General features: G+C 37.3%; 1 protein-coding gene and 1 non-coding gene across 2 annotated transcripts in view; both read right to left on the bottom strand.

The window, feature by feature from the left end:
* The window catches only part of LOC131076410 (uncharacterized), a 50,628-nt gene extending 34,578 nt beyond the window's left edge, over nt 1–16,050 (bottom strand). Inside the window, exons 1-2 of the mRNA XM_058013577.2 lie at nt 15,932–16,050; nt 6,838–6,985 (exon numbers count right to left, since the gene is read on the bottom strand). Of these exons, the coding sequence (XP_057869560.2) occupies nt 6,838–6,956 (119 nt within the window). The 5' untranslated portion in view covers nt 6,957–6,985; nt 15,932–16,050. The remainder of the gene's footprint in view (nt 1–6,837; nt 6,986–15,931) is intronic.
* Nucleotides 1,238–1,309, bottom strand: TRNAA-AGC (transfer RNA alanine (anticodon AGC)). The gene has a single exon. It is a non-coding gene; the product is annotated as a tRNA-Ala (tRNA).
* Nucleotides 16,051–19,045: the final 2,995 nt, after the last annotated feature.

Raw genomic sequence — 19,045 nt, forward strand, 5'->3', positions numbered from 1 at the left:
GCAAAATGAAGCAGAATTTTCTGCTAAAAATCAGTCTATGCTGCAAGACCAGTATGGAGATCAAATCATGCAGCTCAACTCCAACAAGTTGCCTAAAGGTCTAGTTAACTTGGAGGGCATTTTCAACTCGGATGATCAATTGAAGAAAAAGATGAACCTGGCTGCAAAGAAAGGTGATTACAAGCCAGTTGTTGTTGTCAAGGGTAGGTCTCTAAACTTGGGCAAGGTATGTTCCTCAACCGAACAAGAGGCCTTTGTTGAGCTTTGTCAAAAATATGATGACATAGTTGTTTGGACCTATGAAGATTTGAAGGGTTTTGACCCTAGCTTAGCCCAGCATACTATAGAGCTAAACCCAGATGCAAAGCCAGTTAGACAAAAGCAAAGGCCAATAAACCCCAAGATTGAGCCACTAGTGAGGAAGGAGTTAACCAAGCTCATAGAAGCCAATATCATCTTCCCTATCAAGCACTCCTCCTAGGTGGCCAACCTTGTCCCTATAAGAAAGAAGAATGGGGAAATCAGACTATGCGTAAACTTTAGGGACCTCAACAGAGCCTCCCTGAAGGATCATTATCCCCTTCCCTCCATGGAGCAGATTCTCCAAAAGGTCAATGACTCGGAAAGATTTTCATTCTTGGATTGGTATTTAGGCTACAATCAAATTTTAGTCCAAGAATCAGACCAATACAAGACTGCATTTACTACTAAGTGGGGTACCTATGCTTATTGCAAGATGCCTTTTGGGCTAACCAATGCAAGTGCCACATTTCAAAGAGCAATGGACATGGCTTTCAAGGGTGTATTAGCAAAGTTTGTACTAATATACCTTGACGACATAACTGTTTCTTCAAAGCATGCAGCTGACCATCTTGGTCATCTTGAGCAGGTGTTCATGAAATGCAGGGAGTATGGTGTGTCCTTGAACCCTAGCAAGTGCATATTCGCTATTGATCAAGAAATATTGCTAGGACACATTGTATCCAAAGATAGCTTGACCATTGATCCAAAGCGAGTGGAGGCTATTCTTGTTGAGGAAAGGACTAGCTAGGACTCGAACCTAGGACCTTCCATTCGCTGTTGGAGTGCTCTACCACTGAGCTACTGGCCCCTCTTGGACCAGTCCATTGTCGGTTCGTGTGTGGCTTATTTCCAACACCAACACCCCCCTTAAGCCACACCTCTCGTGTGCTCGGGGCTCCTAGCCTGGACCTGGCTCTGATACCATGTTGAGACATGGACCAGCTAGGACTCGAACCTAGGACCTTCCATTCGCTACTGGAGTGCTCTACCACTGAGCTACTGGCCCCTCTTGGACCAGTCCATCGTCGGTCCGGGTGTGGTTTATTGCCAACACCCACAATTCTTTCTCTCCCACTCCCCAATCACAAGAAGGCATTGCAAAGTTTCCTTGGTAGGATCAACTTTGTGAGGAGGTTCATTCCCAACCTTGCCACCATGGTAAAATCCCTCACCTTCATGTTGAAGAAAAATTTGGTTTTCAGTTGGACCAAGGAGGGGAGGGCCAGCTTTGAAGAAATTAAACAAGCAATTGCTCAGGCCCCTACCGTTGTCAATCCTAACTATGAAAGGGATTTTATCCTCTATACCTTCGGAGGAGAATCCAGCATCTCAGTTGTCCTAACACATCTTAACAATGATAATAAGGAGCAACCTATTGCCTTCTTTAGTGAGGGGTTAAAAGACTATGAGCTTAAGTATAGCTATGTAGAGAAGCGGGTCCTCACTATTGTAAGGGCATTAAAAAAATTCAGACACATGTTGTCTAACAACAGGATCCAGCTCTTAGTTCCACATGCAAGTGTCAAGGATTTCCTTCTAAACAAGGACATCAGTGAGAAGAGGGATGGGTGGATAACCACGATCATGGAATACGACATCAACATCAAGATCACTAAACTTGTAAGAGGCAAAGGCCTATGTGACCAACTTGTCTCATCTTCTGAGACTACTTCAGAGGTCGCCCTTGTGTTACAAGAGGATCAACCAACTAGCAACGACACTCGATTCAATTGGGTAAGTGACATGACCACCTTCTTAATGGAAGGTAGATACCCCCAAGGTCTAGACAGGACCAAAAGAAGGCATTTCAGGTTGCAGTCCATCCCCTCTGTCTTAGTGGATGGCACCCTTTTTCGAAGAGACTCTAATGGAGTCTTGTTAAGATGTATCGAGCAAAATCAAGTCAGCAGATTGTTAGAAGAATTTCATGATGACTCTTCAGAGGGGCACTTCTCTGCAAGGACTACAACTATCAAAATAATGAGGGTTGGTTATTACTGGCCATCCTTATTCAATGACTCACATAGATGGGTGAAGAATTGCAAGAAATGTGCTTTCTTCTCTGGAAAGCAAAGACTAGCTGCCCTACCTCTTCACCCCATCCGAGCAGATCAACCATTCGCACAATGGGGTTTAGACTTCATTCGCATGATAAATCCACCTTCTAGTGCTGACCACAAGTGGATCTTGGCCGCAACAAACTACTTCACTAGGTGGACAGAGGCAGTTGCATTGAGGGATGCCACTAAGGCCTCAGTATTGGAATTCCTTGATGGAATTGTGACAAGATTCAGTGTCCCCTCCACCATCATATCAAATAATGCCAAGGCATTCGTTGGAACCCAAATCAGTTCTTGGGCAGTTAAGCATGGTGTATACTTGAAGACGTCATCCAATTATTACCCTCAGGGTAACGGCTTAGCTAAATCTTCCGACAAGAACCTCGTGAGGATAATCAAAAGGACGATTGAAGACAACCAGAGGTCATGGCATACTAAGTTGAGGACAGCCTTATGGGCTGACAGGATCACACCCAAGAGGGCGATTGGTAACTCCCCTTTCATGCTGGTATATGTGAAAGAAGCAAGACTGCCAACTTCCCTAGAGTTACCCTCTCTTGAACTAGCACATCAGCTGGAATTGACAGAGAATGATGCCATGACAGTAAGGCTAGCTGAGCTAATGAAGCTAGAAGAGGTTAGAGGTCAGGCTATGCATACACTTGAGACTCGTCAAGAACGGATCAAGAGAATTTTTGACAAAACGGCTACTAATAGGGTCTTCAAAGAGGGAGATCTAGTTCTAAAGTGGAATGCAAACAGAGCCAAAGTCGGGCAACACTCCAAATTTGATGCTATCTGGAGTGGTCCATATGTCATCACTAGTTGCAAGGAGGCCAATGCATTTCATCTCTCCAGGCTTGATGGCGAAGTTCTTCCAATCCCAGTGAATGGGATTCATCTCAAGCCCTGCTTCTACAGAGGGTGTTGATGACTATGTAAATATTAGACTAGAAGTTGTTTTGCTTTCATAAGTGCTTGTGCACCTAACGCATTCTCCTTAAAAGAGTGTGCGCTCTAGTTTCCACTTTCCCTCCAAGTGATGACACACACATGTTTTGGGTGTTTTCAATGACTCAATGCCCAATGAATGCTCACAGGCTACTGATCTATATGCTTAGCAGGCAAGCATCCCACAAAGGTCGCCAAAAATGTTGTCATTTTAGGACACCCTTGGTCCATCAATGAGAACAGATCAGAGATATGTTCTATGGACCAGCGTTGCCTCAGTTGATCAAAGAGAAAGCAATGAAATCATGAAGTATGAAGTGTTGTCTTGCTGGAACTCCGAAACCCCCAGGCTCCCAAGTTCCTAAAGTCCTCAACCCCAGGATCCCCCAAGTTCCCAAGTTCCTAAGTCCTCAACCTCGGAACCCCCAGGTTCCCAAGTTCCTAAGTCCTCAACCCCGAAACTCCGGAACCCCCAAGTTCCCAAGTTCCTAAGTCCTCAACCCCGGAACTCCGGAACCCCCAAGTTCCCAAGTCCTCTCTTCCTCAACCCCGGCACTCCGGAATCCCCAAGTTCCTAAGTCCTCTCTTCCTCAACCTCGGAACTCTGGAACCCCCAGGTTCCCAAGTTCCTAAGTCCTCAACCTCAGAACTCCGTAATCCCGAAATCCCAAGCCTAAGTCTTCCCAACTTCGGTAATCTATGTTTCCGAAGTCTTCCTGATTTCGGTAACCTGTGTTTCCGAAGTCTTCCAAACTCCTTTCGGCTTGCAACACTTCCAGATGGTGTGATCAACACTCAAGGCTCTTAGTGCTCCAACAACTCTAGTGACTTGTACACCTTCTTTCGTGGAGCTACAAAGGCGCATTTGATGATTTTGCAGGATTTCCATCAAGAGAAGTACAGGGCCATGCTTATTTGTGGTTACTTATGTCATGCCTATGTGGTCTGACTTTGGAATGTCAGGGAATCCACCTTTTGGGAGTCCTTTCTTCTTGAGATTGCATTTTCAGGAAATGGCCACGTTGCTTGCATGTACACAATGTCAGGTGCATGCACTTCCCTGCATTCCCTGACTGACATTTCCCTGCACACACAAGGTTCAAGGCTTCTCTCCCTTGACCAATGGTCTCTCCTATGCGACCAGTTTTCTATATAAGGTTGTTATGCCTCATTGTAAAGGGTTCTCTCCCTGCTGGCTTGAGCTATTCTATTCTCTTTCACTTCTCTTAAAGACTTGTATTTATCTTGCATTTCTACAACTGTAAGTTTGGCCATTGACCTTACAATGAATTGAAATCATCATTCTTGCCTTACTTCAACTTATGAATGTCGTGTATGTGTTCTTACCTTCATTATAAGTGTATGTTTGTGGCTTTCTTTCACATATATGTTGTGTTAACCTGTTTCTGGGTGTGACTTGTGGGAAGCCTTCTCCCCTCTTGACATTCAGCAAGTTCTAAGCTCCATAAGTGCGTTGAGGTCATTCATGCAGCTGAAGTTTGTGCATCTCCTGGGTATTTCAGTTGATTCTTTGGGCCATTTCGAGTGGGAAGAGAAACAATCTCTTATCTTGGTGCATCACCTCCTTTCATTTTAAGCATTTCTCTCTTCCCTTTTCGTCTGCAAGCTGTTAGGATAGGTTTAGAAGTAAGATTTGGAGTGTTGAGTTGGTTCAACACCTGCACTTGGATTGAGAAGGAAGTCGGCCTTTTCCAGAGATTCAACCCCCTTGCGCAAGGTCCCACACTTCGGGGTTGTTTCCATGTTTCACAAGGTTACAGAGTTGATAGCTCAGCAAGGGTGCAAGCTTTTGCGATAAAAATATTCAAATGTACTTTCTCAATGTGAAAATCCTTCAACATCCTCAAAAGATTGCACTGGTGCTTGTGGAGTTGTAGTTAATCTTGGCAAAGCAGAACTTGGTTAAATTGGAGTTCGTCCACTAGAGCACTATCTATTGATATCACTGCCCTTAGGAGTAGATTTAGATCCTTCTAACCCTTTCCCCTTTAATTTCAGTTCATTCCAATTCAATTTATTTGAAGCAAAAGCATCGCAAAATTGCCATATCTGATGATGAAGTTCCACCCACGTCAAAGAAGTGAAAGAATGATTCAAACGTAAGTCCCCTTGGATTACCAGCATATCACATCAAGCCAACTAAGTCACATCCACTGCATAACCGGAACCTTGGAGTCAATCGTTTGAACTTACTGCAATCTTAGCATACAACTGAGATTTGATCAAGAGAGAGTAAAGTGACCGTTGGGCAACTTTATTATGTGTTAGGTGTTGTCATAAAAACCACGTCAACACCACCCTCCACTACAATAAACAAAGGTGCTTCCTTCCTTTATAATTGTTTAGGTTAGAAGGAGAAACCTTATGCAAAATCCATTGGAGAGCTTAGAAGGGCTTCTAAATATAGTGTTACTATACCCAGTTGATTTTAGTATTCTAGTGGTGGTGTACATCAATATTCACTTTTTAGTATTCTAGTGGGCGTGTACATCAATATTCAATTGGAGGTTGATGTGTGCATCTTGCACATGTTAGATTGTTATTCATATGGAAGCCTAGTTGTCACACTAGCCTACCTTACCTCCCTCTACTACAATAAACAAAAGGTGATCCTCCCTTTATAATTGTTACGGTTAGATAAAGAAATCTTATATGAAAACGCCTTTGGAGGAGCTTAGAAGAGCTTATAAATATAGTGTTACTATACAAAAATGACCAGTATTCTGGTGGGCCTGTACATCAATATTCACTTGACGGATGATGTGTGCATCTTGCACATGTTGGATTATTATTCATATGAAGATCTAAGTGTCAAACTAGCATACCTTACCTCCCTCTGCTATGTTAAACAAAGGTGTTTCCTCCCTTTATAATTGTTAGGTTAAAAGAAGAAATCTTATGCAAACTCCATTGGAGTAGCATAGAGGGGTTTATAGATATAGCGTTACTATACCAAATTGATTCTAGTATTCTAATATTGGTTTAATGTGTTAATTGAGGATATACAAACAATGAATATTAAAAAGCTTAACTCTCCCTCCATTTGCAGGTTGAAAGAATTTCCTAAAATAAAGCTTTATGATTTTCTCCATTGATGTATTTGGTTGTGCCTAGAATTATTGTGAACAATGTGAAATTTATTTTCACAGTTTTCCTCTATTTTCTGGTCTCATGAGGGTAAAGTATGCGTATCTGAAAAGTTTTAAGTTTTAAATGAGCATAAACAATTAAGAACAATGTCGTAATTTTTGCATGACAATGATTTAATGTCAATGACAAACTCTAGCACTTGAACTCTGCATGAGGAATCAAGTGCTAGTCTTTGTCTAAAAGGACTTTTGGCCAGATCGAAGCTCCATCTGGAGCTCTTCAAATGAAATTTCGATCGGGCAGATAATGGAAATTAAAATAAGACATTTCTGGTCTACTTGTTTAGAGTACTTCACTTCTTAAGAGAAACGATAAAATATACAAAAATAAAATTGCAATGCAAGAAATAAACCTGTAATAAATAACTCTCATGTTATTCTGGAGGTTTTCTGGACTAAAAGCTGGTAGTTCATTCTCGAGCTTGCTTGACTTTTTTTCAGGAGCATTTGTAGATCCACTTCTTGCTGCCATACTTTTGTTTGCTCCTTTTATCGTTTTCTCTGGTTAAACAAGATCATGCAGGAAGTCATTTTTAAATTAAAAAGAGAGTTAAAAAAACACCCATTTTTTAATGTAAAAAACTCTTACATGGTTATATCCAAAAGCACTTATGACCACTAATAAACCTGTGGAAATATCATGTCTCTTATCAACACCCATATTATTAGTAAACATTAAGAATTTGTGATGGGAATAGCAGCATATGAATATATAGTTAGCACTTCATACAACTGCATTTTTTACTAGAAATATCACTAATAAACCTGTGGAAATATCATGTCTCTTATCAACACCCATATTATTAGTAAACATTAAGAATTTGTGATGGGAATAGCAGCATATGAATATATAGTTAGCACTTCATACAACTGCATTTTTTACTAGAAATATCATAGCTAAGGACTTGGAGAAGCAAAAGCTTTTATGTTGATCCCCTTAAAAAGGTAAAGCTAACAGCAAAACTTTCAGAGGTTGTGCGTCTGTTACATCACATGTAAGTGGTTAAGTATGGATTGTGAGAGCAGCGTACAGAATAAGATTAGTTTGAAATGCAAATATGCAAAAATGGGACTATATTGATAAGTCATTGGTAATCCCTCTGTAGTTTTCCCAACAACCTTAAGTCCAAATTCTCTTTCTTGTAGGCCCTTTCAGTATTAACAGCATGCAATTAATGGCTTAGCAGTGAGATTTAGTTCACAAGCAAGAAGCTTAGCTAAACTACAATTTTGCTTCTCAATGTATACATACTTCAATATTGATGAAAAGTGTTGTACCAAACCACCAAATATATCATGACCATGGAGGCATACTTTTAGCCACCATGTAGCAGAAAGTAAGGTAGCATCAACTTACTACCTGATATAAGACTATATAAGCCTTTTAACTTTAATCGCTTATGCAGAGAGCATACTAAAACACACCCTGTATGAAGAGACGAGAAAATATCCACACATTATTCATACTTCGTGTTACAAAATCATTCTTTCAGACCTGAACATGACTGTTGTTTACCGATTGCAATCTGGCATGGAGCTGTAAAGAATCTTACATATGTTGGTAAGACTGATGTATTGTCGCTATAAATTATAAGTATCTTATTGTGTCTGAAAATCACTGCTATAAAATCATTCTCCCCTATCAAATTCATAAGCGATAGTTCTTGCACCAAGCAGGATCCAGTTTTTACCCACATCAAACACCCAAAAGCCTAATACCTGATTAGGTATATCCATCCCTCTTGCAGGTTTCCACAGAAGTTCGTGTATTGGGTTTTTCCTATTCATTAAGCAGGTGGTCTCCCCCCAGGTTAGGCATAATACCCTGGTCACCGAGATTGCTTGGTAAATGGTGACTAGTCTGTAAACCCAAAGAGAAATTTTGTATCATGAAAAACTGAATTTTTTAATTTTGTACTACATTTCAGTAAATCTTCAAATCAATTTATCAAGAAACTTTGATTGCAAGAAATCTTACGCTTTCATGATAAATGGCGATGCAATATCATACAATAACAATTCTGAGCAGACTCTGTGTTGGAAAATGAGCCAGCCTGGAACCAAAGATGGACTGATCACCAAGAGGGTGGTAGGTCAATGGTAGAGCACCCCAACAGCAAATGGGAGATCCCAAGTTCAACTTCTAGCTGGTCCACGAAAAAGTTTAATATGGTATCAGAACCCAAGTCAGCAAAGCCAGGCCAATATAGGATCCCCAAGCACCTACAATGTGGCTCAAGGGGAGGTGTTGGAAAATGAGCCACACCTGAACCAAAGATGGACTGGTTACCAAGAAGGCCAGTGGCTCAATGGTAGAGCACCCTAACAGCAAATGGGAAGTCCTAGGTTCAACTCCTAGCTGGTCCATGAAAAGTTCAACACTCTGAAATATTGTACAGCTGAATAAGCTTATAATATCATCAAAGACTGTGTTTGTGGCATAAACAATACAATCAAATATCCAACTTTTACATGTGTTTCCTAACTGAATGAGAAAAATAGCACAACAAAATCAAAAACAATATAATGGAAACTCATGATCCTAAAAAAGGCATTTTAAATCCTTAGAATACGCTTTTAGGGGCATTTTTTTAAGTTTTAAGGTTTGCAGTCGAATGTCTAAACCTTAAATACCTTGCAAACTGAAACTTTGTGCCCAATGATATTCAGCATGACATGTTTTAATCATCTGTCACTGATAAAATTTATTTTTTATAACTGGACAAAGGACACTACAAAGTAGTGTTTGTCTAATCAACTCATCAAAATCTTTTGTTATTTCTAAAGGAAAGGGCATACAATCTGAATTGTATATAAAAGTTGAAATCATCTATATTTCTTCAACATCCCTTGAATATTCTTTTGCACTAGTTTGCACATGGCCCACATGGTGTTATTGATAATTTGATAGTATTCAACTCAATAGTAGTGTTGCATGGATATGGATATGGATATGGATATGGCAAATTTTCAAGATATGGATACAGCTTTTTAAAAAATCACAATATAATATATAGCAAAATATAAATACAAATATGCATATATATATAATATAACAGAAGGCATAGAACATAATACACACACGTGGATGCATGCACACACAATACATGCATATACATAGACATATCCAATATCCAATATGAATCTGGACTGGACATCATATCTGTTTGTACATGAATATGAACCCACATCCAGGTCATATATGTTTGTTTGCATTTATTTTGAAATATCAATTGGTACAAAATATAATCTCAGTCCCATGCATGTAATAAATATAGGGTCCAACGAGCCTGTCATATTCAGATACAAGCACATCAGGAATTAAAAGCTAGTGTCTTTAAACTAAATACAAAAAGAAAGCTTAATATTTTTATAAGCACAGCAGGAATTAAAAGCTAGAGTCCTTATACTAAATACAAAAAGAAAGCTTAATATTTTTATATTCTTTTTTGATAATGAAAATACATATTGAAGTGTACATGAATATGAACCTGCATCTAGGCCATATATGTTTGTTTATATTTAATTCAAGATATTTATTGCTACAAAATATAGTCTCGGTCCCATGCATGTAAATAAATGTAGGGTCCAAGGAGTTTGTAATATTCGGATATAAGCACAGCAGGAATTAAAAACTAGGGTCTTCAAAATAAGTACAAAAAGAAAGCTTAGAATGTAATGTTTTTTTGATCAAGGAAAATACATATTGAAGTAAAAATATTTAAAGAGAATGACTAAGCTTATATCATCTTCTGCTCTGTGTGCCCATGGCTTTTATTTGTGCTTCTGGAGAAGACATATATACTATGTTGCTTGGCTCGCTGATCTGATGGATGATTGAACTTTTAAGATCTTGTTGGGCAGCAAAAAGCCTTCGATCCAAGCTTTGTTTTTGAATAATCGATGCTTATCCATTGAGGAAGTTAAGTCTGGCAGGTTTTGGTTAATGTCAGCATGCTGTTATATTTCATAAGTGACCACAATGAGATTTTTTGCTATTGATGACTTGGGATTCACAATATTTTTGTGGGTCTAGGGTCCGTAACACTAGGTAACTATAAAAAAATATAAATATTGACAAAGAAAGGGAGAAATGGTAAAAGTTATCCAACCTTTTAAGTATTACAGAATTTTGTCTTTGGAAAGAAAATAACAGTTATGCAGCAGCTGATTTTCAACTAACAAGCAGTTGTGTAGTGCAACAGTGCTACTAGTAAGATACCCTGAATATTTACACAGTTCATAAACATACATATGTACATAAGAGATATAAGAGTTAGCAAAGAACCGCCAAAGTATAGAACCAAACTAGTGTTTGCCTAAACTATGATAGCCATGAACTACCAAAGACCGGCTTCCTCTTGAAGATAGAGCCAAGGTTAAAATGTCATCTGAAGTTGATCAGAGTAGCATACCAATTAGTTCTAAAGCGGCAGTGTTGCTAGGGCTCTCACTGCTAAAAGACAAATATGAAATATCCCATAGATGTGTTCATTACTGATATTCTGGATGTTCTTTGCTCGCTCTTTTAGCATACCACTGAAATTAAAGCATGAATAACACAGATGGTAATATGTTCAAAATCAAAATACAAAATCAGAACATCTATCTTATATTTGGTCAAACTGCTTCCTAGTCTTCAAACCAAACAATACTATCACTTTAACATCCTGACAATATGATACAGGAGCATCCAGGTCTACGAGCGATCAGAATCAGCCAAAACAATTTTCAGGCTTTTAAGTTCAGTTCAGTTTTAGTTTGATTTGGTGTGTTTTGATGATTTGCTTCAAGAGGAATTCTAGGATGAAATTTCAACAATCTGAGAGCATCATCCTCTAGAGGAGCCTAACGGATTCCTACAGTTTCAATTTGGTGGAAAAGGAGTTAATTTGGCCAAGTTATGCCAAGTCGGAATTTTGGCCTCCTCAAGAATAAGTCAGAGGTTAAGGGAGTTCCTAGAACCCCAGGAACCTATTATAATTGCCAACAAGATCCAGACAGAGTTTTCGCGAAATTTCTTCAAAGGTTAAAAGCTCCAACAAGGCAAAGAAGTGTTTGGTCAGAGATGGGGCAGGTTCCAAGAACATCAGGAACCCCCAACAGTTCCCTTTTCCACTAAAACCCAGACAAAGGAATTAAATGGAGTTCCTATAGGGATAATAATCCCCGACTGAAGGCAACATAAGGTAAGTTTGGGGAATTTCCTAGGGAGGTAGGAACCCCCAATAAACTGTTTGTTATGGATTCCCCGTGAACTCAAGAGCTTCAACAAGAAGCAAAAAGATTAATACTTTGGCTCCAAGTGTTTGGATCAGAGATTCAACTGGTTCTAGGAACCTGAGAACTCCCTGATGGTTCCTATGCGTGCTCCAAGCCCCAATCAAGCGTTAGGAAGGAACACCCACAAATGTTTCATGTTCTCTTTGTCGAGCACGACCAAAAAAGAAGCAAGGGAACTGTGCAGTTATTGGAGCCTCTGATGTCGGAGTTTCCCATCGGGGTCAGGACTCCCAACAACAAAGGGAAATTATTGAAGTGGGAGGACAGTCGATAAGGCTACAAAATAGGAAACCCCAACAAGAGACAAATATGGAACCGATCACAATTGGGAAAATCAAACAATTGAAATTCTTGAAGAGCATTAAGGGTCCGACAATGATTTCCCCAGCATTGAGGATTTAAAACGACAACAAGTGGCAGATTTTGGTCAAACCATTTACAAAGATGGTTGAACTTCCTCTTGCAACGGTTGAACTGCCACACAGGGAACTACAAAAGAAAGGTCAGACGCTGCATGAAGGGAGAGTGAAGGCCATGAATGTACAGCCAATTGTATAATGTAAAGATGAAAAATAATGTAATTTGTGAAGCAAGTTTAAAGTGAATAAAATTCTGGATTGTTGTTATTATTTTTATGGATTTGGTATTGGCGGGACTGCATGGGCAGGCAATCTGGTAACAGCCCTCGCCCAACTGCATTAAAATCCTATGATTCATGTAGTTCTAAACTTCTATGTCAAGATTTTTGTCACTGCTTGTGTCAAGGGCATGTCCTTTCCTCTGGTTGAGTGTGGGCAGTTCTTGTGGTTTCGGTAGGTTTGACGTGTCATTTGAGGGTGGATTGGTGGCACATGGTTGATTGGTCATCTTAGCAACTCATTTTCTTGCAAGATCCCTATACATCAGGGTTTCCATTGATTCAATTCACTTTTGCTTCTGTTATTCAACTTTCAAGTAACGTACCATTGTTTCGATAACCATACTTTTGACTCAGAATTTTCACAGTTCCATTTGTTGGTACCTGTTGCTTTTACAATTTGAGACTGAGGTTTCCATCTTATGTTCAAGCACTCTTGGACTTCATGACCAACACCTACGCCATTATGACAAATAATTAACCATGTGAATTGTTGATAATATGAGGCACTTTCATGTATATACTTATATCGAAAAAGTGGTTAACAATGTTTAACGGATAGATTACTGTGACACCACAAACACAGATGGTCTACTTGAATGAGGTGAAATGGTCTGCTCACTGATTTGAAGTAAATTACAGTCATTCTTGATCATCTGATACATCTGTTGAATACTATGGTAGCTGTATGAACTTGAAGTTGAAACTATCAGCACCAAATAGGCAGACCATGTGTCAGTAGTGTTGAATTGGAGCAATATGAAACAATATTATCACATAAAAATTTAAAATGGAGATCCTTAAGTCATCAATCCACATATAACAACATTTATATCAGTGATTAACGAGGTAATTTTTCACTGTTGGAAAATCTACGTGTGGTCAGGATACTCTGCCAACAGAAGAGATTGTTTTATAATGTTTTTTTAGTAATTAATATAGCTCTGTTGTTTTTAAATAGTTATGAGCATGAAAAAATCTATCTAGTGGTTGTTAACCATTAAGAGCAGCATAAAGTTAAGCAATCAGTGCACAACCTGAGGCTGCTACTGTGATATCATCTTGATGGTTGCAAGAAATCATAGATCAAAAATTTGCCTAGTACTCACATAAATCGCAAGTTATTTTTGCAGCCAAGTAAATTTCCCATTCACTCACCTAGTCAAGTTTTTGTTGAGTTTTGCCGACACTTGGTGACTTTGCCAAGTACTCCTGAGTTTTTGCCAAGTTTGCCGAATACTTCTGAATCTTTGCCAAGTTAATGAATTTAAGTTATTTTTTAATTTGCTGAGTCACCGAGTTTGAGTCAAAATTGGGTCTGCCAAGTATTTGCTGAGTCTGAGTTTTCAAACTATGGTTGCAACCATGCCACAATGATTTTAGTGACTTATAGAGCTCTAGTGGATTGAAAAAATCTCTTCTTATGGTTTTCAACATAATGACCAATCCTTCTTAGTATATATTGCTCTATATTATGCTGCTAGACATACTGCAAGCCATTGATAGGAATGTTATTGTCAAGCAGTGGATATAATTTTCAGAAAGTCACTGGTTGCAGACACTGAAGCTTTTACATTATAATTTTGGAAGTGTTCTTTCATTGCAATGGCAAACAATGGTGCTTTAAGAAGTAGCCTTAATGTTAACTTTGAATGGGTATAAATAAAGGTGTTTTAAAACATTATGGCACGTAGGAATAGATTTGGTAAGAACAGTATAATGTTCCTACATTGTAGCACTACCTAGCAATGCAAATTTGTTACTGATAGATAACAAGGCTGTAATGACAGGGCTTCTAAACATCTTGGGATCCTTCTAACCAAGACTGAAAAAAATTGATTGCCATGATAAGAAAACCAAAATGATTGTTATGCTGGAAACTTAGATAAATATCACCAATAATTCATTTCTATTGATGAGCCAAGAGCTCCTGGTTATGATTGTCTGACCTCTACAGAGAAACTAGAGATCTTTTCCGTTTATTAAGCTCTTCTCACAAAGTCAGAAGATGTGGAAACAAATAAAATGTATGCATTACCATCAAGAAAATGGAATGCAAACTATCATTTAATGGCTAGATGTCTACAACATTGTCATGTCTAAACTATTTAATCTTAAGAGCTGTACACCCGAGAGAAAAATATAAGTCATGCATCTATTACAATAGGACGGGGTCCTGACTTCTCTTACATGAAGTTGGTTGCGTCAATGTGGATACAGACCCTAGTAGTGAGTAACAAATGCTGCAACCAAAATTTTAAAATAATAAGGCTACAACAGATTCTTAGGAATCAAACTGATATGCACGGTCATGGAAGATTAAATCAATGTTCTGATAGAAACAGTTATTGCTAATGGTCTGACCCAAACTGACCCATTCAGATTGGCATGTCAGTAGCAAAGTAATAAATTCAGAAGTGTGAACTTAACCCTGAGACATACCAGGCTAATCCAGAGACCCAGCCAAATGGTGCCATGCTGATTTAAGGTGGGTGATATAGCTCACATAACCGATTACATCATACCTTGTGAGCTAGATCATTAAAGTTCTAACATGATAGCATGGAACTTTATTCTGAACCGTTGCTCAAGGAGCAATGCATTAAAAACTACCATTATCCAGGAAAATGCAGCAAACCACCAAATTGATGATCTATTTGTTATTGTTGTTGGTGCAATTTCAAAACTGAAGTTAATAAGGGTGTATGGAAACAGTCATCAAATTCTACCAAGGAGAAGGCATGATTGCAGTAGAAGTGGATGATGGTGCCTTCTGGTAAAATTCAGCAAATCACTTGTTCTAGTGCTAGGACTGTCGTGCATTTATAAAGTTCATTGGTGTATTGGAGTTATAACTTGAAAGCATTAGGGCCTCACCTGTTGTTGAACACATATACATGTATAGATATGGATGTTTTGAGAGCCTTTAATGGCCTAGAGGAATATTAATCTGTAATAAGGTCAGTAGCTAATTCATCAACACGAATCTTATTCCCTACAAAAGCAACTCAGTAGCTAATTCACCAACACGAATCTTATTCCCTATAAAAGCAACTTAGTTGAATTTTTAAATTGTCCTTGTATTTCCTTAAAAAAGAGTCAATATGTGCTTAGAAATCAGTTAGTTAAATGCTGTAGCTAATGTTGATTTTTGCGTATACGAAAAGAAACAAGAAAAAAGTGCAAACATACAAAAAGAAAACCCAGAACACGCTGGGATTTTTTCTCTGTACAAACTCAATGCGGGAAAAACTTTTAATTGTATTTTAAAAATGTTTGAATCCCCTGATCTTCCATGAACTGGTACAATTTATGCCTCCTGATCCTCAGTTTTTAATTGACTTCTTCCTCAAAGTTTTGGATTGCAAATTTCACAAAGGTCTCTTTCCTTATTGATCGCATCCACTTCTTCAGAAAGCAAATTTTGCATTAAAAGAATTCATAGCTATACTAGGGTTTGACTGCAATTTTGCCAGATGCATTTTTTGTTTAGACACTAAAGACAAGCGTGAGATTTGTTAACCTACCTTAGTGGTGAGGGACTTCGCGTGTAAACGGCTGCCCTCTGAGTGCGTTCTTCTGCTTTGATCGATAAATGTATATTGAGGTAAAACCGATGTTTATTTCTCCGAGGAAGGTTTTTTATATATGTGTGTGTAAAAGGAAGGTTTTATATATATATATATATGGGTAAAAAAGTTTGAGAAATATCAATGTTGAGTTATTTTATTCTACTTGAAATTATTTAGAGAAATATATGTAAATTATTTCGAAGATATCTTAGGTTGAAATATATTTAAATTATTTGGAAGATATCTTTGGTTAGTTATAGTAGGATGAATATTACCTCTAAATTTGTTAACATGATAATTTCACATGATAATTAAACAAAGAAGTTCAATTTATATCATCTAGCTCAAACATTTCTAGAAATGAAAGAGCCTTTGTCGTATATGATGATTAACTTCTTATAGTTACTATTCATCAAAGTCGCATTTTAGAGGAAGTATCCAAAGGTGCTATTCTTTCAAAAATGTTTATTCAAAGAATGAAACAATGGAAAAATAATTTTCTCATGATTATTTTGATAATGAATGTCCTTTTGGTTGTTTTTCTTTTGATGATGCTAATCCATGGAAATTTTTCGTAACTTTCCATCATTTTCTACCTCATGAGAATAAGTAGTCCATTTCTATGTACATGACATGCCACTTCTTTTGGGTCCTGGATAATAGAAATCTTGTCTACTAAGGCATTGCATGTGAATCCTCATCTAATTTATTCTCATGGAAGAGGCGCATTTCATATTTCATAACCATCACACAACATTTGTGTGGGAATATTAAGACATAAGAGGAATGTACTCAAATAATTGTACACATCGTATTTATGTTCAATATGAATATCCATTGATAAGACAAACTCAAATATGGACGAGTCCCATCCTTTTTGAGATTGTAAATATTGAATTATAAAAACTACTAAATCTAGGGTTTATCTATCCCATCTTAGATAGCCAATGATTATATCCTATGGCAATTGTCTCCAAAAAAGTGATAAATGAAGCATTTTTGTGGATTATAAAACTTTAAAAACTGCTACTGATAAGGATCATTTTCCTCTATAATTTATTGTTTAAGTGTTAGATACTCTTGCAAGTAAGAAACTATTTTCCTTTTTTGGATGGCTTCAATTGATACAATTAGATTTGCATTACTCCAAAAGATCAAGATAAAACCACTTTCACATTCCCATGGGGGATATTTACTTATAATATTCTTCCCTTTAGCTTGTGTAATGAACTAATAATATTTCAATGAGTCATGCTATGTATTTTTGCTAATCTTGTTCACTATTGTATAAATATATATATGAATGATCTTTCCATTTATGATTATTCTTGTGAGGAATCGAGTGCTAATATTGAAAGTAAGCCTTATATGTGAATATACAAAGTCTTGGAACTTCTTGTTATTTGACATTATATTTCTCAAAAATTATTGAAGTGGATCCTATTAAGGTAAGAATTGCTATGAATCTCCATACTCCACAAAAAAAAAATGAAAGAAGCTTTTTAGGATATGTAGGCTATTATCATTGTTTTATAAACTATTTTAGTAAAATTCCTTATCCCTTTTTGGTTTGTTAATAAAAGATACAAAATTTAGTTGGACATAGGAATACCAATAAACCATTGAAATTTATTAAAAAAAACTTGCTTCTACACTTGTTGTACGAGGCCCTAATTAGACATCACCTTTTCATATTTACACAAATGAATTTGACACAACCATGGTCAATATGCATGGCCAAAAGGAAGGTAAAGAATCATATGCTATTTATTATATGAAAAAAAAGTTGACTGGTGCATAAATGAATTAGTTTATTCCATCCACAAATTTAGACTTTATATTCTTGATAATTTAGTCTATATTCATACATATCATTCAACAATTTTGATTTCTTATTAATAAACTAGCAGTTATATGTTAGCTTATTAGATGGATGTCACTCTTACAATAATTTGACATTACCATTCTTGAAAAAAATCATGAAACTATAATTACAAATTTCCTATCTAGCCAACTGCTTTAGATGGAATACTAGATGATTCTTCCTAGATGAACATCTCTTTGTAATTTTAACTAAAATCCAATGGTTTATAAATATTTCTAACTAGTTAGTTACAATTAAATTTCCTTCCTACCATTCTCCTAGATAACATGAGAAGTTAGTTGTGCAAAGTTGAATAGATACTCGAAGAATGTGACTTCATACAAGTATTAATAATGTCATACAACATTGTGTAAGCAAGAATAAAATATTTGATGTATAATTTAAGAATATCATTTAAAACCTCATGGAGGACATTTTGTTACCTATTGTACCACTACCAAAGTACTGCATACTAATTACTATTGTGAGGTAGAAATCTAACTAACTATAAGACTAATGAACTAAGCTACCACAAGACTTATAAAATCCTACAAAGTAACCAAATCACCAATGAAACAAATTAAACAAGTAACTTAAACAGTTAAACCTTCATGCATGTCTCATTGTGTCCTATCAAATTTGATCTTGTTGTTAAGATTACTCTCAAAATGCACTGATATTGCTTCAAGATTACAATAAGCCAAATGGACTATGTGGTATTAAAAATGCAGTGGATTGAAACTACAATGCAACTATAGTGAAGATAATGATGAAGCTACTATGATAATTTGTTGAACCACAGGCACACTTTTAGATTGCTTTGTTTGTTGGATAACTGGAATTATTGAATGTTTGAATGCTCTAATAGTGACTAGCCTCAAATGTTGGCTAAAGGCTTCCTTATATAATTTTTTCATGGCTAAAATCCAAGGTGGCAAAGATCAATGGTTGAGAGTGAATCTTGAGAGAATGGATGGCTAAGAAGAATTTGGTTGAGATGTGAGAGATAAAGGGGGAAGATGTTCCTCCTATGATAACAAGGTGGAGGACAAGATGGAAAGAGATTACACATGGCAACATGATCACCTTGACCAAGGATGAAGACTCCAAGGATATAGGATAATTGGAGAGAATATAGGTTTCCCAAGACATGGAGTCAACAATATAGGGAGGTTGGAGAAGATTTCAGCTTCCTAGGACAAGTG

This window comes from Cryptomeria japonica, chromosome 7 (genome assembly GCF_030272615.1).
Source record: "Cryptomeria japonica chromosome 7, Sugi_1.0, whole genome shotgun sequence".
Lineage (NCBI taxonomy): Eukaryota > Viridiplantae > Streptophyta > Pinopsida > Cupressales > Cupressaceae > Cryptomeria > Cryptomeria japonica.